This window comes from Rhinolophus hipposideros, assembly GCF_964194185.1.
Source record: "Rhinolophus hipposideros genome assembly, chromosome: 10".
In the NCBI taxonomy this organism is placed as follows: Eukaryota; Metazoa; Chordata; class Mammalia; order Chiroptera; family Rhinolophidae; genus Rhinolophus; species Rhinolophus hipposideros.
The window spans coordinates 41786718-41809511 of NC_138056.1; the positions used below are offsets into that span (position 1 = coordinate 41786718).

At 37.4% G+C, this 22794-nt stretch overlaps 2 protein-coding genes across 2 annotated transcripts in view; both read right to left on the reverse strand.

Annotated features, from left to right (window-relative positions):
* SWAP70 (switching B cell complex subunit SWAP70) overlaps positions 1-22794 on the reverse strand; it is a 65303-nt gene that overhangs the window by 38043 nt on the left and 4466 nt on the right. Inside the window, exon 2 of the mRNA XM_081063689.1 lies at positions 6033-6173. Coding sequence (XP_080919815.1) covers positions 6033-6173 — 141 coding nt within the window. The remainder of the gene's footprint in view (positions 1-6032; positions 6174-22794) is intronic.
* LOC308503263 (large ribosomal subunit protein eL21-like) lies at positions 20190-20672 on the reverse strand (the record flags this gene model as incomplete). The annotated part of the gene is made up of 1 exon (XM_081062423.1): positions 20190-20672. One exon carries the CDS (start codon positions 20670-20672, stop codon positions 20190-20192), a length of 483 nt encoding a protein of 160 aa, XP_080918549.1.

The window sequence follows — 22794 nt, forward strand, 5'->3', positions numbered from 1 at the left end:
TACAAATCAAAACACAGTAAGATATCAAACTTCACACCCACTAGGATGGGTATAATCAGAAAGAGAAAATAACTAGTGCTGGTGAGAATATGAAGAAATTAGAACACTCATACATTGCTGGTAGGAAAGTAAAATGCACAACAGAAAACAGTTTGGCAGTTCCTCAAAGGTTAAACATAGCATTGCCACATGACCCAACAATTCCATTTCTACGTATATACCCAAGAGAACTGAAATATACATCTACACAAAAAACTTGAACATGAATGCTCAGAGCAGCAAATTCGTAATAACCAAAAAGTAGAAACAAGTCAAATGTCTGTCACCTAATGAATATGCAAACAATATGTGGTACGTCCATAATGAAATATTATTCCGTCATAAAAAGGAACAAAGCATCACTACATGCTACAACATGGATAAACCTTGAAACCATTCTAAGTAAAACAAGGCAGACACCAGAGGCCGCATATTATATAATTCCACTCATTGTATGAGTCCAGAATAGGCAAATCCAGAGACAGAAAGTAGTTAGTGGTTGCCTAGGGCTGTGGGGAAGGAGAGAGGAGTGTTAATGGGAACAGTTTTTTAGAGGAAGGGCGATGAAAATATGTCAAAATTGACTGTGGTGATGGTTGCACAAAAAAGTGACTATACTAAAAACCAATAAATTATACACTTTAAACACTTAAACTGCATGGTATGTGAATTATATCTCAATAAAGCTATTATTTTAAAAACCAATATTTCTTTAAACTACATCACTCAGATTTACATTTGGATTTCAATGGCACAGTCATCCATAGTTCTCAACATGGAACCTCTATATTCACTCAGTTTTTAGTCCTATACAACTTCACAAATACAATGAAAATGTAGAGTCCAATTAGGCCGTTGTGCCAAATTAACACTATATAACTTTCAAGCAACAATAAAAGAAAAAATAACACAGGCCGAAGGACAATAAGAAAGAACCATGCAAAAGTACGGTTTGGGGTATGTACAAGCAGTACCACTTCCTATTAAATGACAATTGTTATTGGCACACATTTGAAGACATTTTGAGCGAAGGCATATCCATTCAACTAACAGAAATTTGAAACCTCATTTTATGGAAGAACTACAGCTGACATGTGAATAGCAAGAATCTGGTAAGAAAGTATAAACGTCAGCCTAGGAAAACTGAATGCAGAGGCTGCTAGCTGCTAGAGAAGGGACATTATATTGAACTGAAATATTTCTCTTTGTGTGTTTATCTTTTGTGTGATGTATGTTTCCAAAAAGACCAAAACAAGGATTATGTTAGACAGCAACAGATTCCCCAAGTAGGATTTAGCACATTGCCAATGGATTATTGGTTTTAATCATAGCCCAGACCAACCTTCAATACATAGAATCGGGGAAAAGAACTGCCAATGATTCAGACCAAAAGGCCTAATAGGTAATTAAATCTCATGAAAGAACTAGACTGCCTCATAAACATGCTGAAGCAGAACTAGTTTTTGATATAGTCTATTGGATGGAGTTCATAGTAAAAAGCTAACAATATACCACATTCTGTAATTATTCACTGTCAGATAATCCAGGTATAGTTATCTCTCTGCAAAAAAAAAAAAAAATCTTCCTAGATGTTTACAGAATTCCATTCTTTACTAAAGAAGGAATTTAACAAACAATCAAAGAAAAAAGTTTACTACTCAAGAGGGGAGGCAAAATATTTAATACAAGAACAACAGATATATTAATCATTTGAAGTCTCAGGAGAGCTGAAAATAAATTCTGTCAATGTGAATGAACAACAGGAATGATTATCTCTAAGGAAGCAAATATAGAAACCAAATGGAAAAATTACTTTTTGGAAAGCGAGTTTCAATATAATTTATGTCTTGATCCCAACCCCTTTAGAATACTTCTCCTAGGCAAAGGAAGAAAAACACTAAGACAATTTGCAGGAAAATGACCAAAATGAACACCAAGGAACACCAGATACTGATAAAAAAAATTGTCTTAAAACACTTGAGAGAAAACCTAAGAGAACTAGATGGAGGCTGAGCTAGTTTGAGATGATCAGAATGGCTGTTAAGCCACTCCACCCTGCCCTATGTATCCCATAACTGGGAAAACATAATAATCCTGGAAGGGAGTAATTAATCCCTCAATAGTACAATTAAAAGAACACTGGTCCAGAAGTTAAATGGCTTAGGTTCAAAATCTATCTACCCTTTATTAGCTAGGCAATCTTGTGCTGTGTTTCCTCCTGAGTTAAATGGGGATAAAAATTCCAATTACGCATTGCAGGATTAACATGAGGATCAAATGAGACAATGTATCTAAGGAAGCACATCTTGCAAATGTTTAATTATTATTTTACATTTTCTTTGCATAACTGATGACAATCTCTAAGTTTTGTGTTAACATTCTTCAGTTACTATGCGCATTTTTTTCAACCAAGTTTCAAAACAAAGTACTAATCTTTGCTCAATTTAAACCCACACCACAGAAACTTTGGCAGCTTTATTTGGATTGAAGGACTGGCAAAATTCCACTCCAGGTGGCTAAGCAACAATAAACAAGGGCTCACTGTTTCATCACATCCTCACTCTCTCCGTGAATAAGTTTTTCTCCAAATTTAGTGGCTAATTTTAGACTTTTTAAATACTGCTATATTTTCTCCCCAGTTTACAAAACTTTAAAATACCTAAATACTAAAATAAAGAACATGCTAAAACTTAAAATCCAAGATGTTTAAAGTTACACGAAGGAGAACAAAATGCATCTTGAGGGTACAGCACTTCAAAATATTAAACCGGGGTGGCTAGTTAGCTCAGTTGGTTAGAGCATGGTGCTGGCAGCACCAAGGTTGCTGGTTCATTCCCGGCATGGGCCACTATGAGCTGCGCCCTCCTTAAAATTAAAAAAAAAAAAAAAAAAAAAAAGATATTAAACCATGTTTCTCTATCCACTGGCCTAGCCCACACAAATTCTAGCACTATAAAACAAAGCAATTTCCAGATTTCCAAGAATATCCCAGCACATTCTATATTTTAATAACAGACATAATTCTGCTTACTGTCTTTAATTTTTTAAGATTAAACACATACACATAGCAGATCATCAAATATCTGATGAGTATGACATTTATATATAACACAATATACTACATAAATGAGCTACCTGATCAATGAATAGAACAGTAGTCAAAAAAGCTCAATAGGCCGGCCGGGTGTCTCAGGCCGTTAGAGCTCCGTGCTCCTAACTCCGAAGGCTGCCAGTTCGATTCCCACATGGGCCAGTGGGCTCTCACCACAAGGTTGCTGGTTCAACTCCTGGAGTCCCGCAAGGGATGGTGGGCATCGCCTCCTGTAACTAAGATTGAACACGGCACCTTGAGCTGAGCTGCCGCTGAGCTCCCAAATGGCTCAGTTGGTTGGAGTGCGGGCTCTCAACCACAAGGTTGCCGGTATGACTCCCGCAAGGGATGGTGGGCTGTGCCCCCTGCAACTAGCAACAGCAACTGAACAGCAACTGGACCTGAAGCTGAACAGCACCCTCCACAATTAAGACAGAAAGGACAACAACTTGACTTGGAAAAAGAAAAAGTCCTGGAAGTACACACTATTTCCCAATAAAGTCCTGTTCCCCTTCCCCAATAAAAAAAAAAAAAAAGATTAAAAAAAAAAAGAAAAAGAAATACAAATTGGTAGTTACATAATAATCACGGGGCTGTAAAGTACAGCATAGAGAATATAGTCAATAACGTTGCAACAACTATGTATGGTGCCAGGGGGGTACTAATCAGGGGGATCATTGCATAAATTACACAGTACACAGAAGGTGCCAAAAAAATGTATACGTATTTTAAGAAAAGAAAAAACTATTAAAATCACACTAATGGTAACCACTTTGAGCACCTCTTGTAATTGCAGAAGTCAAATGTGACTTGCATTCATCTTTTGTTATCAGGATATATTGAGTATTACAATTTTAATACAGTGTTTTCCTTTCTTAAAATGTGTATACATGTTTTTTGGCACCCTCTGTATAAATGTCAAACCACCATGCTGTATACCAGAAACTAATATAAAATGATACTGAATATCAACTGTAACTGAAAAAATAATCAAAAATATTTATTTTAAAAGCTCCAGAAAATAGTACGGCATCCCTGTACAATTTGATTAAATCTTTTTTTAATTGAGATATATAATTCACATATCATAAAATTCACTCTTTAAAGTATATGATACAGTAGTTTTTTTAAGACATTCACAAGGTTTTGCAACCATGATCACTGTATAAATCTAGAACATTCTCATCACCCCAAAAAGAAACCACATACTCATTGGTAGTCACTCAGCATTCCTATCTCCCCCAACCTCAGGTAACTACTAAGCTACTTTGCATATCTATGTATTTGCCTACTTGGGACATTTCACATAAATGAAATCATACAACACGTGGCTTTTGTGAGTCTGATTAAATCTTACATTTCATTATAGTGTGGTTTCTCTTTTTTTTCCTAATTAAAACATGATTAAGGTAATGTTATCATCTCTGCGAGAGAAACACTTTAAAAATATATATAACATATACATAAAACACACACACACAATAAAGAGCAGAGAACTGTGAGACCGAAATGGAATAACAGACACAGGTACAAGAATACTACATCAAGGAATACACTGTAATTTTGATAATCTTTGCTACAAAATTTCTGAAAAATATAATGTAATTTTTTAAAAGAATCCTGACCTACATTTAGCATTTTCCAAACTACTAACAAATTATTATTATAAATTATAATTACTGTACTTTGTTATTATAAAAAAAACTAAACTATAAAACGAATTTATACTCATAAAAAGCAATACAAACCCAAAGGAGCCATAGGAAAAAAATATGTAAATAGTCGTGGTATTTAGGTGATGGGAAAATAGAGCTGTTTAAATGTATTTTATTCTTAATTTAAAAATATTATCACTGTCACTTTTTGAAAGGCATTTGTGAAATACTCATATATCTAAAAAACTTTCGCGCTTGGTGTTATAAATATGAAAAAGCAGGAATTCCCAACCCTTCATGTGAATATATGCTTACTTTCATACCTAAACTAAATGCACATGATATGGAAAATGACACTAAAATATTTTTCAGTTTAATAAAAATAAGTTGATAGAATACTTCAACTTATACATACACACATACACACTATCTTATTTATATGGGAACAAAACATTGTATATTGTATAGGTATGTGTCTGCATGTATATCAGAAAGGTCTGCAAAGATATTTACCAAACTGTTAACAGTGATTACTCCTAGCGAGTCAGACTAAAAAAGGTAAAAAAAATTCACTTTTTATTTCATAAATTTCTGTATGAATTGCCTATTTAAAAACAAGCATGTGTTACCTTTCATAATTTTTTAATCACCAATTTTTAAATTACTTAAATGTGCCATCAGTTTAAATTATCTTCTCCTAAAAAAAGTACATTAAATTCAACACTTAATTGTGTCAATTTTTAATTATCCAAACCATGGAAGAAATTGAACATAACAACCAGTGCCAACAGGTTATATTTGGCTTCCAAACACGTAATAGGTTTTTTGCAGCATCTTTACTCATAACATCCAGAGGAAGTATCCAAGTGGTACTATGAAAAGTCTAGGATGAAACCTTTGCTGTGTAGTATCTATTTAGTAAAGATAATTAACATCCCTTTAGTATTCACGTTTTACCCCATCATACCCATGCTTTAACATACCCTGAGAGAAAAAAGGTGCAGATTAATACAAAATACAGTTCTTATTAAAAAAATGAACAAGTTGGGAAAATATCAAAACAAGTTTTAGAAACAGTGAAGAGGGAGCACTAGTCGGATCTTCATTCCTTCTTTTCTTTTTGAATCACCCCTCTGATGCTTCACACCAGTGAGCTCCACAGTGAACTCACCAACCAGGGGCTCTGGGGCACAGCTGAAACGTGCAAATCAAGCAATGCTGTGAGCAAGAAGAGGTTAGAAGCATACCTTTTCCAAAATGAATTTGTTTAAATACGGCATGTAGCCCTGATTGGAGACAGGCCCCTCATCATCATCCCTGAAGTGCTCTTCAAGGGCAACGGGGTCGTGTGGAACCTTCAGCACGGTGCACAGGTTATGCGAAAGGACCTATGGGGGGGAAAGAAGGTGGTTTAAAAGCATCCACTAACCAGCACATGGCACTTTGACCATCTGAACACAACTGCCTACCCTGGGAGAGCAAGATGGAGAATAAACTAGCAAATATGGGGTGAGTATGGCTCAGCTGCCAGTTCCCCAGTGGTTACCCATGAATGTCTCTCATTCCGTCCTCAGTTTTGGTTCACTTCAAACACGTGTCTCTTACATGCCTACAATGAGCCATGCTCCATGCAAGACCTGTGACTATAATACTTCTTGTAGTCTTTTATTAATTGGCACACATTAGAAAGAAAAAGGGGAGAAGGAGCAAGAGAATATGTTCAAAATTAAACTTCTTCCCAAGTAGAGTAGTATCAGTTAATTAGAGCTACAAAAGAACTAGGTACTAGGTAGCTGCAGCCGGGGTTTCCGGGCAAGGTGCCTGATCTGGGCCAATTACAACCTCTCTGGGCTTCAGTTTCCTTATTTGTTCAAGAAAAAGGACCAAATGAATATGCAAATATACCAAGTATTAATTAGTAATCTCTAAGTGTCCAAACATCTCTAAAATTCTACGATGCTAGGCTATTTTCAGCATAAGTATAAAAGAGCATAAACGTAAAAAGAGAAAGAAATCAAGAGCCCAGTTTATAAATGAGAAAAATCAGTAGCAAAAATATCTTAGGAGTTACCAAAATGGTTGAAATATTTTGTAGAAAATTAGCATTCCATATATAAAGGGTTATTGGTCCTGGCAATAATCTAAGTGCATACTTTAACATTCAGGTAGTTAATTTAGCAGTCTACGTCATCGCAGTACTAATCTTGTTTCACATTAAATGAAAATTTAAAAATAAAACTTAAATGTCTTCCATTTATGCATTCTAAACAGGTCAAACTACGTAGCTACGGTTGCACTTCCTTTAACAGAGAATTTTATTAAATATTAAGTCCCAGGTTAAAATATTTCCTATTTTTCTCAGTCCTACCCATTTAATCACTTTAAGAGCCATTCATCTCAATGAAGACTTTCAATTCTTTTAAGCAAGTCATTTTTTTCTGCATATACCTATTTCAGTTAGGTTTTTTTAAAATTAAAAAAATTGAACCTATAAAAAGAACATTTGCATATCTTCTTTCTACATTTATTTTGTTTCTCAAAGCTTCATTTATGTGGAGATCCTTTTCTACATGCTCTACTGGTTTTAAGGAAGTAAGTAAAGTAAAGGAAGTAAATTCACAAGTGGTTATAAATGAAGTAATGAAGACTTTTATCAACCCCTACAAAGCAGGCTGTGTTTCTCGAGCAAACTCTCTATTTGCCAGTAGTAGAGCACATGCAAAGATCATGGTGGAGCTTTTATTGAAGAATGTTCCACCACTGTCAGAAAAATCCTACATAGATATTTCCTTTCTCTTATTTACCTAGTAAAACCTATAGAGTAATTAGCTACCCCCAAAGAGGTTTTGTGAGGATTAACTTTAAGAATGTAAAGTGCTTAAAAATTGCAACGTACTACAGAAATGTAAGTTTTAGAGAAATAACATATCTTAGATAAGGATCAAAAGTCATTCAAATTTTAAAATCATTTGGGACTTTACCCAAGTGAAAATTTCCAACCACTGGTTAAATTATGATCCATTCATAAAATGCTAAGAACAACGAGGAAGCTCACTGTATACTGACACGAAAAGATCTCCAAGATAAATTCAGTGATAAAAGCAACAGCCCTGAGACTATTTATAGTGTGCCATATTTTATGTAAAAGAAAAGGGAAGACAAAAAGTAAGAAACTCCAGGAGGACATATAAGAAACTAACAGTGGGGGAAAGACTAGCTTGATGCTAGACCAGGAGAAGGCAACTTTTCACTGTAACTTCCCTTTTTATTGTTTTGGGACAAAAAATTACCTATTCAAAAATGTACTACCTATTTAAAAATGTATCTGTTTTTAAAAATGGCCAGCCTAAGATCACACAGCTAAATCTGTTTATCTTCAAAGTCTATACTTTGTCTTCTACATTAACCTACTCCCTAGAGATTAGGTATAAAAAGAAGGCATATTCCACAGCAATGTACTATGATTAATGGATGAATGCGATACAATGACAATAAATGAGTACAGAAAGGAGAAACAGGTGTGTGCAACAGTGACTTTGGAGAGGAAGTGAAAAGTAACCTGGACCTTAAAATAAGGAGAGCTTTTGAGTAGGAAAAGCTTTGGGGAAAATTGAAAGGCTTACCAGATAGGGCAATAACATGAGAAAGCAGTTAATGCAAAAATCCTCAGGGTACAAAAAAGGAGACATCGACCTTTCCCATGCCCAGCCCTCTCTCTGCTTTGGGGTATCATAGATCCTCCAACTTCAAGTCCTGGCCCCTTGGACACCATATTGTTACTCTTCTCCTCTTACAGATGGTGAGTAGTGGCTCTAAGAGATTAAATTTGTTTTTCTTGACTAAGGTTGCTTAGCAGAACTGAGACCAGAATTCAGGTTTTGTAATCCCTAGTCCAACACTCTCTAGTAATAAGGAACATTAGGTTTTCAGTTCTCTAAAGTCAAATGTTCTTTGTAGGTATAGATGCTTAATTCGATTTGTTGATGCCACTGAAGGAGATTTGGATTTGAACTCTAGACTTCAGCCTTGTTCAATTAAACAGTACTTTTGTTAAATATAAGGATAGCTGAATTCAGTAATGATTTTCTTAACCATCTTTATTTAGTTAAGCAAATTGTGAGGCAGACAGCACATTATAGTGACAAGAACTCATAGGAGGAGACCTGGGTCCCAGCCAGGCTCGTGCGGTCTGTTTCTGTTCAGTGTTTGCCATTTTCCCTTTTTAGATATTTTAATATTTTGCTACTTACTCACTTAGTCTCAGTATCCTCACTGCAAAATGGGGAGCTGGACTTGTCTCTAAAAAAAAGTTTTTAAAGCCCAATCCTTAACTGTCAACCCAAATTCGTTTCATGAATTCAACAAAAGAACTATCATCTAAATCAGAAATTTAGCTTTTTTCAGTGTTAGTAAGGCCTAAAGAAGGAAGTCTTCTTCAAACAAAATAACAAACTAAATAATAGATAATTAAAAAGGTTTTGTTACTAAAAGAGAAAAACTTGTGTGCTATCTTTAAAAAATTTTATCAGCAATTTTTTAAAAGCCTAGACAGTATCTCAAGATTTTCTTGTATAAAAAGTGAAACGTACAAAGAAACCAAATCTCGAAGGTCAGAATATAAACTAGTAACAAGAAGTAAATGCTCCATAAGTTTATACAGCAGTTGATGGTTTTTAGAGTAGACACGTCATCCATGAGTTGGTCTGAGTCTTGCCCCTGAGAGAATCTTACTGCTATTTGACAGATTAGGAGATGTGCCCCAAATCACAGAGTTGTCTGCAGTGAAACTGGGACCAGAACTAGACTAGACTAGGCTAAACCTTGTGCTCTGGGGCCCTTCTCCCCTCTCCTTCTGGAAAGAGAGCCCTTCCTATACAGAAGTGCTTCTTGCTGTTGCCAAGGTACAGCAAGACCAATGATGGCCTGGTATTCGCACAACCCCACCCAGTCAGTTCTCCAGGAGACCCAACAAGACAGCCAGAGCTACTTAGCAGAGCCATGTTAAATCCAGTGGTGAAGGATTTAACACATGCCTAGAAATCTGGGACCATTCCCTCTCTGGGAGCCCCCATCTCCCAGCACCCACCTTTGGGAGAAACTGTTCCAAGAGGCACTGGCCTCCTCTCCAGATGAGGAAGCTGGAAAGGAGATCAGGGCGAAAGCAATCAGGAGGAAAGAGAACTACGCATTCTTGATTTGTAAAAGGACTTCCCCTGAAGCACTCTAATCAGAGTGCTTGCAAGTTTCTTCCAAAAGCTGAATTTACCCCTCTTCGAGTGCCTGCTCCTCCAAAGGCCATTCTTTTATCACTAGACAGGACTGCTAAGCAGCTTTGCTCTCATTCCCGATTTGGAGAATCAAGTATTGTTACTACAGTAAAAGATCCATAACCACGCCAGAAATCCATCATTCCAGTTCCTTTGCAGCTGCGTGCTATTGCCCTACAGGGTCTCTGCTGACAAGAGCTGACTAACTTCAGGAGCCCTGCTCGTGTGGTCTGTTCCTGTTCAGTGGTTTGCCACTCACCCTTTTTAAGCATTTTGCTCCAACTACCATGAAAATGAAATCAAGGGTGATGAACGACCAACAGTGTTTTAACACACTAGTGCACAATGTTTATCTTCCTCCCTCCCAAAGATGTAGAGATTATAAAGGTTCTCTGAAATGTGCCCCCCCAGTTACACAGTTTCCCTTTACAGGATGTGCGTAATGGACAAAATTCAACACTGAAAAAAACGGGGGGGGGGGGGGGAGATCTCTACTCCAATAAGCTTATCTGAACGGACACAATTGTAGAATTATAATTCATAATGGGCAAACTGTTCTTAAAACATGAAAATTCCTGTCTGATTTATAAAATTTCAAGCTACTGGCAAATTACCAGAAAACTCTTCGTAACAATGAACCAGAATGACCAATTTCCTACCAGTGCTATGCCCTGCCTTAAGAGCATTGTCTGAATAGAAGTCCTGCCCCTTACTACATGGAGTCATTTTCCCTTTCCTGACAATATCCTTTCATCCTGCTTGTCACTGCTTAAGTTTTGCTTGCTTTCTCTTACATTATCTTTATTATATGCAGCCTCAGAAATCTGTCATCGTTGAGGCATGCTAGGTGCTGTGGGAATGCAATCAATCCCATCCTAGACACTTACCAAATTCATCTTCAAGAGCTGCTTATATCACATTATCCCCTTGTCTAAAATTCATCAAAAGCACACAGAAGTAAAAACCAAGTATGTATCTGAGCTCCATATTTAACTCACTCAACAAGCCAGCCCCTACTTTATCTTTCTAGCCTTATTTTGTCCCACCCCTCTGCACCATCCATACAAATCCAGCCAAACAAGTTTACTCGCTGTACCCCAAACAAATCCTGTACCAGCCCCTTCCTCCTCCAGGCCTTTATTCCAACCACCCCTACCTCCTTTCTACCTAATAAATGCCACCCCTTTCTGAAGCTTCTACCACCCCAAATCGAGATGCTCTTTCCCGACTATTTCCCAGGCTTTCTGTATTTCTTATCTTATACTAACTACCACACACGATTTTTCTCTCCCATAAGATTGAATATTTCTGAAAGAAAGGCCTATGTCTTACCCATCCTTGCATTCCCACAGCACCTAGCATGCTACCCAGAATGCAGAAGGCTTTCATTAAATGCTGAATGAATTCTTTCCAAAAATTTTCAGGAAACAGTAAAACCATAATACTTTAATAATGACAACAATCTTAGGAAATAACCTACTCCTGTCCCCTTAAGTCACAGATAAAAGGACTGGAGCCTAAGTCACACACTGATTAGTACCAAAGCAGGGATGAGAACTCAGGTCTCCTAATTGCCTGTCCCACAATGATGCCCTATCCTGGAAACATTCTCTCCTGCCTAGTCACATCCCTCAAGGCAGGTTCATTCTTCATAAACTCTGGGAAACCTTCACTGACCTCTGTCCACTGAATTCCTATTCAGCACTTAAATGAATTCTGTTTCATATGCTAGTGGTGTCTCAAATACCTAACTGCAGCTCAGTGAGAGAGGAAACGCTGCCTAATACTTTTCTTCTGTACCCTTCACAGTGCCTAGGATAGGGCTAAGGGAGAACTCAGAAGGAGCGTGACACGTATGGGCAGATTAGGCAGGATATCTAACTCAAAACCATCTGTTGTGATGTTGTCCATAAATATATGCCACTAAACGACAGTATATGCCACTGGGTTACATTCTAAGTGAACCACCTTTAATAAGTTACCTTGGATAATTCATTAACTTAGCCCTCTTCAGAAATCAAACATAAAATATTGGCAAATTTGATCACATAAAAAAATTTTTAATTTCCCCTTAAAAAGAGACACCATAAGCAAACAAAAAAAGACTAATAGGTCCAATAATCAAATTACTCTTAGAAATTATTAAGTAAAAGATGAACACCTAATTTAAAATGGACAACGGACATGAACAGAAAATTCACAAAAGAAACAACTGACTAATAAATATCGGAAAAGACATTTAACCTCACTAGTAATGAAAATAATGCAAATTAAAAGAGGTATTACTTTTTGCCTGAGTAACAATACCTGGTGTTTGAACAGATAGAGGGGAGTAAAGATTGCCAGCACCCAACACTGGAGAAGGGATAGAACAGGTTCTCTCCAACACCACTGACATTCTGAGCCAAATAATTCTTTGTTTGGGGAGCACGAGGAGATACCTTACGTGTTGCAGGATGTTCAGCAGCATCCCCAGCTGAAAATCAAGACACCTTAAACATCTGTGCACAGGAAAGTGGGTCAATAAACCCTCATGCATGGACACAGTGAAATAGTTCATAGCTATTACAAAGGATGGTGTCTGGATCTGTGCACACTGATACGGAAAGATGACCCTACGACACTGTTGAAGAAAATAAGTTACACAAAAAGTCAACCAATGAAATAGGCAAACAACACCTCTGATAAGAAGGTATCCAAAAATATGCAATCTCCAAAATATACAAAGAACTCGTACAAAATTTAAAAAAAGAACTCATACAATGCAACACCAGAAACAAATAATTCAACTTAAAAATGGGCAGAGGACTTGAATAAATACTTTTTCAAGGAAGACATATGGCCACCAGATACATAGGAAAAGATGCTCAACTTCACTACTTAGACGGGAAACACAAATCAAAACCACAACGAGATACCACCTCACAACAGTTAGAATGGCTGGGATCAATAAGACAAGAAATACTAAGGGTGGAAGAGGATGTGAAAAAAAGGGAACCCTCATCCACTGCTGGTGGGACTGTAGACTGGTACAGCCGCTATAGAAAACAGTGTGGAGGTTCCTCAAAAACTGAAAAATAGAGACACCACATGACTCAGCAATCCCTCTTTTGGGCATCTATCCCCAAAAATTTGAAAACACTTATTCGTAAAGATATATGTACCCCTTGTTCACTGTAGCACTATTCACAATAGCCAACACAGGGAAACAACAGAAGTGTCCTTCAACCCATGACTGGATAAAGAAAATGCGGTACATATATACAAGGGAATACTACTCAGCTATCAAAAATGAAATATTGCCATTGGCGACAACATAGATGGATCTTGAGAGTATCATGCTAAGTGAAATAAGTCAGATGAAAAGGACGAGAACTACATGCTTTCACTCATATGTGGGACATGAAAAACAAAAAGCAACAAATGAGCAAACAAAGCAAACAAACTCATAGACACTGAACGCTGGTTACCAGAGGGGGAAAAGGTGGGGGGAGGACGAAGAGGATGAAGGGGGTCAAATATATGATGACAGAAGAAGACTAGACTTTGGGTGGTGAGCACACAAAGGAGTATACAGATGGTGTATTATAAAGTTGTGCACCTAAACTCTTACTAACCAATGTTACCCCAATAAATTTAATTAAAATTTTAAAAATGGTTAAGATGGTTAAAAAAAGAAAATAGGTTACAAAAGCATGTGAAATATGATCCCATTGACATAAAATGAGATGTGTATGTATGTACACGAGTATATGCACGTGTGTGCCTGCACATATGTGCACGTAGGGGGCGAGGGAGGTAGAGGGAGAAAGGAGGAGAGGAGAGAGAGAAAGATGTTAGAAAGATACTCACTGAAAAGTGAATATGCCTTTGGTGGTGGAATTTGGGTACTTTTACCTTTGCTTCTAAATGTGTTGTTTGAATATTCTAGGTATTATCTTTATAGTAAGAAAAGGTGCAGCTTTTATATTTATGGAAAATTTTTAAATGAAATATGTCTAGGGGTTCCAGCTAGAGAGCACCAATTACAAAATATGAAGAGATCACGACTATAAAGTTGATGGAATTAACTCACTTGGGTCATCCAAGAAGAACTACGCTTTGCCATGCCTTTTGAAGAAACCACACCATGGGCAACAAAATTTCCCAATTTGGGACAGCCCCCTTAGATTCCAGCCTCATGCTAGACAAATGTATTTAAGAAGATAAAGCATTTGTAAGAAGATTTAACTCCAGCAAGCTTCTGTGTGTCTCTCTCTCCTACTACTCTGTAAGTTCCTTAAAGAGAGGGTTTATATTTTATCCAGTTGTGCAATACCAAAACCTAATCAAGTGCCTGATGAGAATGTCTGATGCTCAACAAATGTTAGCTAAATGAATCCCATTTGAGAATCTTGCTTTTTTATTTTTTATTTTCTATCATCTATATCTAGATATGTGTCTTTGAATTTATTTCACTATACTACCAGCATATGCTTTCAGGAAAGAATTTTTGTTTAATTGGAATGTCTAATTCAGATCACTTTTGGAGTAAAAAACCAATGCCTCCATCAGTTATTAACACCACCAGAACTAGCAGGCATAACTCATCAGGCCTGAGAGCTAGTAAAGCAGTCCAGTTCCTCAAAATTCAAACAGAGATTTTTGAGGAAAGGACACAGTAAGAATTAAGAAGTATGTGAGAGAGAACTCCATAGAAGACAAATTAGGAGTTCAGTTTCGTGGTTCACTCTTCTCTGAAGCCAGAGTGTACGCCCAAGGTGCTGATAACAATCACTGATGTGAGGTTTACCTCTGCTACCCCACCTTCTGACCACTCTGACTCCTAATCTATGGTCCCTATAATACGGCTCTATCCCTAGCAATCTCTTGAAATTTCTTTTTCAAAAGGTTTAATTCTGTGGCAGACACAGAGATGTACCATCCAGATCCCTCCTCAAGAAAGGAACTGCTGCCCAGCTACGAGGACTGTGGTTAGCTGAGAGCCTCCAGTATTAGTACCCGCAGGGTTCACCTCAGCCAATGACTGAGCAACATGGTAGGGTCATTTCTCCCCACCATGGGAGTCCTCTCATCTGCCATCTTTGCTCCAGCGCTACGAGTTTTGTCAAGTTCATATCATGGTTTGACAGCTCCTTTTCCTAATCCTGCTTCTTCTTTCCTTTTTTTCCATGGGTGTTTCTCCCCAATAACCCTTGTACTCCTGACTCTCTCAGCATCGGCTCCCTTGAGGACCCAACCTGGGACAGACCCCTTCTCCACAAGTCACTTGCCCAGGTCTGGTACTCGGCAGTGTGGATCAGCCCCACCTCTTAGACTTCTCTTGGTCCCATGACATACTATTTTCTAAGTTCTTCTCTTTCCTCTACCAAGGTGCCTTTATGGGATCACCTCCCTCACCCCTCATTCTCCCACTCTGGACATTTCCCAGAGCTCAGTTTTTGAGCCCTAGTTCTTCGTTCTCTATTCTTTTCTTAGAAAGTACTTTTATTCTGACAACATTAAGTCACCTCTATTCTAATGACTCTCAGGCCTCTCTCTCTAGTTTTGACCTCTCAGCTGAGCTCTGGTTTATATCACTAACTAATACTAGAGATTTCTATGCCAAATTTGCCTCACATCCAAAAAATCCAAGAGAACTTTTCTCCCCAAAACAGGTTTCCTGCCCTGATTCTGGCTCTGGTACCATCTTTCCCTTAACAACAAAACTATGGACTCTTCTGTTCTTGTACCTCTTTGACTTCCAGTTTGTCTTAGATTTCCAGATCTAAGCCAGCCCCCCATGCCACCTCCTGTCTGCACTGCGTGAGCTGCTCCGTCAGCTTCAGGCTGACCAGAGAATGTGCGGCTGGGGAACAAGGGCTGGGGGCCAACAGCAGCGAGTGCGTTCTCCCCTCTGAGGTCCGAACAAAGAGCTGCTGAATCGCAACCACTCACCAGGATGTGACAGGGTAAACACACCGTGCTAACAAAGTTCAATTAGAAGGCTAACCCTGAAAGGTCTTATCCTCTACTCCACATTTTACAAATGAGGACAATGAAGCCCCGTAAGGAGAAATGACTTCCCACAGCCACACAACGGGAGCAGAGACAGGTCTCCGGACTCCCCAACCAGTGCTCTCCTCCTGACGCTTTCTCCTGTTCCTCCAAAAGACTTACCTCCCAAATCTTTTATTATAGATATTCTTATAGAGGAGTTTCACACATCCCTTAAGGTCAGTGACAAATGTCTCTTCCTCGAGAAGCATTTTCTGACCTACCTCCTCTAATTCTCACTGCAGGCCAGGTAGGCCCCCTTCCTCAGCTCACAAAACTTGAAGCTCTAGAAGGCTAGGAAACATATCTGTTTTGATTCCCACTACCATCATCCCCATTCAGCACTAATCAACTGACTCATCAGCTTTCATAGCAGCCCCCCAATTGGGGTCCCCATCTCCAGCCTCTCACCTCTAATCATCATACCCACATTATCAGAATAATCTCAAAACTCTATCATATATCTACCCAGAAAGGTTTATTAACTTCCCCTCTTTACAGGATCAGTTCTCAACTACTCATTCTAATAGAGTCAACAAATGAATATTAACCATTTATTCTGTGCAAGAACAAAAACATGTAAAATGTAACCCACCTCCCTTTAAATCCTAATTTTCCACTATGCCTCAAAACAAACATCCTACTCCACCCAGAGTATTTCCTTACTGTTCGCAAACACCCCAAGTTTGGGCTCTTGTTCTTATCTACAATGCCACCACCATACCTGCCATCTTTCTGTGACTATAATGGACATGAGAACTGTCTCATTCCCGCCAGAAACAGCTGCTGTTCTAGCTCCTTCATGAAACTTTCCTTGTCTCCAACTGTCTGCATCTCTTTCTGTCTCCTTTGAAATTCTACAGCAGCTCTGTCTGACAGAAATATAATGCAAACCCCATACAGAATTTAACATTTTTAATAGCCACGTTTTTAAAAAGTAAAAGGAGGGGCGGCCAGATGGCTCAGATGGTTACAGCGCAAGCTCTCAACAACACGGTTGCCGGTTCAATTCCCGCATGGGATGGTGGGCTACGCCCCTGCAACTAAAGATTGAAAATGTCAACTGGACTTGGAGCTGAGCTGCGCCCTCCACAACTAGATTGAAGGACATCTCCCTGGAGAAACACACTGCCCCTCAATATTCCCCAATAAAATTTTAAAAATTAAATTAAATTAAAAAATAAAAATAAAATAAAAGGAAACAGGTAAAACTAATTTTAATAATATATATCTAAAATATTATAACTTCAACATATATTCAATATTTTAAAATTATTAAATAGACTTCTTACATTCTTTCCTTGTACTAAATCTCTAAAATCCAGTGTGTATTTTATATTTACAGCACACCTTAATTTGGATTAGCCACTTTTCAATTCTTAATAGCCAAATGTGGCTAATGGCTAACATTACTGGACAGCATGGCTTAGAGCACTCATTTTCCACACTCTCTAGAACTTGCTTTTATGTTGTCTTATAATCATTTCATTATCTTCTTTACTAAACCACACACTCATCAAGGTAAGGAACAATGTTGTATGTTTTTTCTTATTGTTCAATGTCCTCTTATTCCCATTTAACAGATAAGCAAGTATCCCAAAAGTCACCCAGGTAAAGAACCTCAGAATTCCAATCTAGTACCACCTACTAACAGTGGTGCACCATTAGCTAATAGCGCTGTCTCAAATCATCCCTGAAGAAAGTCATTGAGAGTTCAGGCTCCTGGCCACCAGCTCCTGCTCTCAACTCTGGGTTAACAACTATCTGGCTGAGACATCCATCACCCTATGAACTGAAAGAAATGATGGCGATTTTTTCTCTGGTAAGGAAAGAGTGTGCCATCCTCCGAGAGCTGTCTACCCAGTGAAATATGATACCTTCAACCCATCTGGCCAGTTGTCCATCTGAGCAGAACTTGTATCCTTAACTGGTGTTACTTCTTCTGGCTGGTATACCATACAGACATATACCACTGTACTGGCCCAAATCAAACATAGACATAAAGCTAATTATTACTCCTAAAGAAGCAAAGGTATAAAAGAGTCCTAGAATGAAAAAAATTAGTTCTAATATTGCAGAAATCCCTCCCTTATTGCAAGATCTCCTTTTATGAAACTGGACTATATGAAGATTTACTCCTAAATACATTTCTACAATTAAGTAATTAATTGCTGGGAATTACAGTTTCAAGCAGACACAGATTTTGAGTAAAAAAAAGGAAACAGCCTTAAAGTAGAATAAGAAGAAGAAAATAAAGCAGAAAGCAGGGCAGAAATAGACTTATGAAGTGAAGCTTTGAAGCTGAGGCAAAGGGCTACCTTCAGCTTATGTCATAGGATGGGAAGAGGAACACAGGAAAGCAGGACGGAGGAGGCAGTCAGAGTACCTGGTTTCCCATGTGCTAATTATCACCGAGGGCACTATAATAACCCTCTTGTGGAGAGGGAATGAGAAATACCTACTCTGTGAGGGCAAACAGTGAGAAAAGGTCACACAAAGCCTCTTTCGTCTCTCACTTCCAGCTACTATGTGCCTCTGGGACTGTGGTGAGACCCCAAAGGAAACACAAAACAGGGATCAGGAAGGTTAAGAGCTCTGAGTCATAAGATTAGAAATGCGCTGGCTGTTAAGATGGAGAGCCTCACACACACAAAAAGTGCCTCCCAGTTTGCATATTACCTTCAGTAAAGCAAAAGTTTACACGTATTTCAAAAAAACAAAAATTTCTAAGCTATCCCATGTAAAGTTTCTAGCAAGTAAGAAAAATAGAGAAGGGAAATAACCCAGAATCCATTATTACCATTTTAAGATTTTTAAATGTCTCTTGTATGTTTTTTATTTAGAGAGCTGTCTTTATTGTTTTATTTTGGTGAAATATATATATATATATAGATATATCTATATCTATATACAGATATAGATATATCTATATATATATATATTTACAAATACTTCTATAGGCTCACTCATGACTCCGATACCCTAACCCCATTTTTTTAATTAGATTTTTAGTTCCTCAACAGAAAATTTTTACCACAGGAGTTTACATGAATCAAATCACTAAAGATTAGGGAGGGAATACTATACATTCCAACTTCACAAGAATTAACCTTATCTTTTTTTCATTTTCAATTACAGTTGACATTCAACATTATTTTATATTAGTTTCAGATATACAGCAAAGTGGTTAGACATTTATATAATTTATGAAGTGATCCCCCTGACTAGTCTAGTATCCACCTGGCACTATACACAGTTATTACCATATTATTCACTACATTCCCAACCATATCTTTTACATTGAGTTTCACCCAATAAAAGCCCTTTACTGCAACTTGCTCCCTTTATATTTTCAACTGCCTGGCTCAATTACTTTTGTAACCAGCAAAGTTAATACACTTTGAGGCTAAATGCCTACATAGGAACAAAACACACATTATTCACAAGAAACATAAACCAACTGCAGGGCAAAAAATAAAAAACTTAGTTAAAAATCTATCATTGAGAAATGAATAACGACTCAAACTACACGTTGTTCCTAAAAAATTTTTTTTCATTTAGACCTTCACTAGTTGTATGGTCTTTTACGTCAAAAGGGCACAACTTAAAACAAAACAAAACCCTGTTTCTAAAAACAACGGAATAAAAGTGCGGAGCAAATAAGTTTATTTCAAGACATTTCAGCACTGACATGTAATTCACACAGCAACCATAATTGCAAAGTAAAGCTATAATAGAGGTTGCAAAAATATCAGATTTTGCTATATTTAGGAGGACAACACTTAACTATAACAATAAAAGTATTAATTTTAAGGTACATTTTGATCTCTGGAAGGAATATAAGAAACTAGTAATAATGGTTACCTCCAGGGCAGGGAACTAGTATGCTCCAGGGGTTGGAGGAAACTTACTTCTCACTTTTGTAAATGCCCTTTTGAATTTTATGAATTTTATACCATGTAGATATATAAACTATTCAAAGTTTCCTTTTTTTTTTTTTTAAGACGCAAAAGTTTTCTTTAAATATTTCTTTGTGGGAGGGGAAGCCACACTCCTCAATTAAGATAAATATTTTTAAAGAGGTCTTTTATTTTTTTACACCTATGCCATGAATTCATAGGGAATGGGTTCCAGCAGCTCAGGCTCCTTTCCATTGATTCTCACAAAGTGTGCTTCTCTGGGTGGGCCAGGCTGGCGTTTCAGTTGAACCCAGGTACCTTTCTCATTGGCTTCCTTCTTTTTCTGATCATTTTCCTTCACTCGTTTCAGGAAGCTATCTCGGCTCTTAGAGTGCTTAATACGCTCAATACGAACATTAATTCTCTTGGCAAGAATCTTGCCCTTGACTTGTTTGTTTACAACAATGCCAACGGCATGCTGAGTAGCGTTGTAGACCCTTCCCATTTTGCCGTGGTAACATTTGTGGGGTATTCCTTTTTGAACAGTGCCCATTCCCTTGATGTCCACAATATCACCTTTCTTGTAGATTTGCATGTATGTGGCCAAAGGAACAACTCCATGTTTTCTAAAAGGCCTAGAGAACATATGGCGGGTGCCTCTCCTGTTTCCCTTTGTGTTGGTCATTTTGACGAATTACTGGAAGATGGCGGTCTCAAAGTTTCTTTTTGATGTATACTTGTTTAAATAACCTTCATCTTCTTGGAATTGTTATGTATTCCTAAGTAACACTGGAGATCTATTATTCTTTAGCAAGACCACTGAAATTCTAAATAATTTGAAGATAATTTTAAACATCAGTGGAGCAAAAAAATAATTATTGCTTCTACTTCAAATAATATGCCCTATACCTAGTTCCATTATGACTTCTGCAAATTTACATCATAAACTAAAAGTAACAATGTCTGTTTCAGATAGCATATTAATAAGGTTTCCTAAAATATGGAATCCACACACAAATGTCCCTCATTAAAAAAAAGTAGACAAAAGAAGGGCACAAACACCAAAACAAACCAAGAAAAAGTTGATTAACAAAATTTTTCTAACATTCAAAGCAATGACATTTACTTAGCTACCTAGAGGTACCTAGCACCTTCCTATCGATATTTTTTAAAGTTTCCATCAATCACTATTTGTAGTTTTTAATCTGCCATCAGTTATCATAGAGTATACCAAAACTGCATTCAAAACAATAAAGTCTTAAACTATATAGTTTGTTCTAAGGAAGGACTATTCATGAATACAAGTTTAAAAGCAAGTAGAGAATGTGTTTCTGAGGATTTCTTCCCCCACCATTAGCCTAATGCAATCTAGTTCAGCAGCTGAAACCTAGATCGCTCCACAATCAGAAAAAGCTTATCTTGAAACAAGAACTTAGTTTAGTATCCCTCTGTATTCCAGCCTAAAACAATGGAGTAACACCAAATCAATATGACAAAAAAATGAGTTGCCTTCCAACAATCCAATTGCAAATCACGTTAATGTAGCTGACGATTTGTGTGGGGTGCAGAGGCTGAGTGTGTGAGTGAAGACGAGTACTGCTGCAACTCAGGTGGGGAGCCAGCAGTGCGGCAACTGGAGCCAGAGACAGAGGTCCCCTGCAGAGGGGGCACAGATTGCCAGGGAAAACCCCAATGAGATCACAGGGAATGTGGGAGGAAGAGGGAGAAAGAATGGACGTGAGGAAAGAGAGGCAGAGGCATTTCCCTCTTTTGTTTTTTGGGAGGGGGGTACTTTAAGAAAGATGAAAAAGATGTTGACCTACAATGACCTCATACCTAGTTGTTTTAACAAGGAACCATCACTATCACTAGAGGACAACGCACCACCAGCTTCTATAGAAGCTTATGTAAGTCACAAGTGGTTTTTAAATTGTATTATATTTTTATCTTATTGATAAGTTTAATGAAAGTCCACGTTTGCAACAGCAAAATAATATGTTAATTTGCGGGGGGTTTAAGTTTCAAAATTTATTTATATAGTAATTCTTGTTTTACTTAAAAATATACTATTAGTTAATAATAAAAATTAGGTATAAAAAATAAGTTTTTGTTGGTATTAAGTTGGAGACCCTCAAATAAAATATTTGATTATAAGAGTGACCCAAACACACTTATCTAAATGAGTACTCTACTGCAAATTTTAGGAGCAATTAATCTCCTTAGAAAAAATAAATTTATTTCCAAGATGATGCCAATACTCCAAATTTTCCACAAGTTTTCTTTAAAGAAATATGTCATTTATAAATTATGGCAAGGAAGAATCAATCTCTTTACTTTATAATCTCTAAAATATATGTTAATAATAATAATAATAATAAATTGACTCTCACAGATAAGAGACAATGTCTTCCTTGAAACTCTTCTCCCTCAGCTCCAGGGTTGCCCCAAAGTGTTCTTATCTCTCATTTCTGGTTCCCTAGCTTCTATTCTTCCTCTTACCACCTACTGTAACCATTCCCCAATGCCATCAATGAATCTCTTCTCTTCTTTTTTCAAGCTCCAACAACCAGATCCTGTACCAACAGCCCCACACTTCCCGAGGGCATTTTCTCTAGCTAAACATCCATCCATCAAGGACCTCAAAACAAAAATAAAACAAACCTCTACATGTTCAAAGCTAACTACTGTTTCTTCTCTAAACAGTTTCTTCTCATAACTTTCCTGTTTCTATTAAAAACCACTAGTATCCATTGGTTATCCATAGTTGAAATGTGAGACATTTCTAACTTTATCCTTTCCATTTCTCT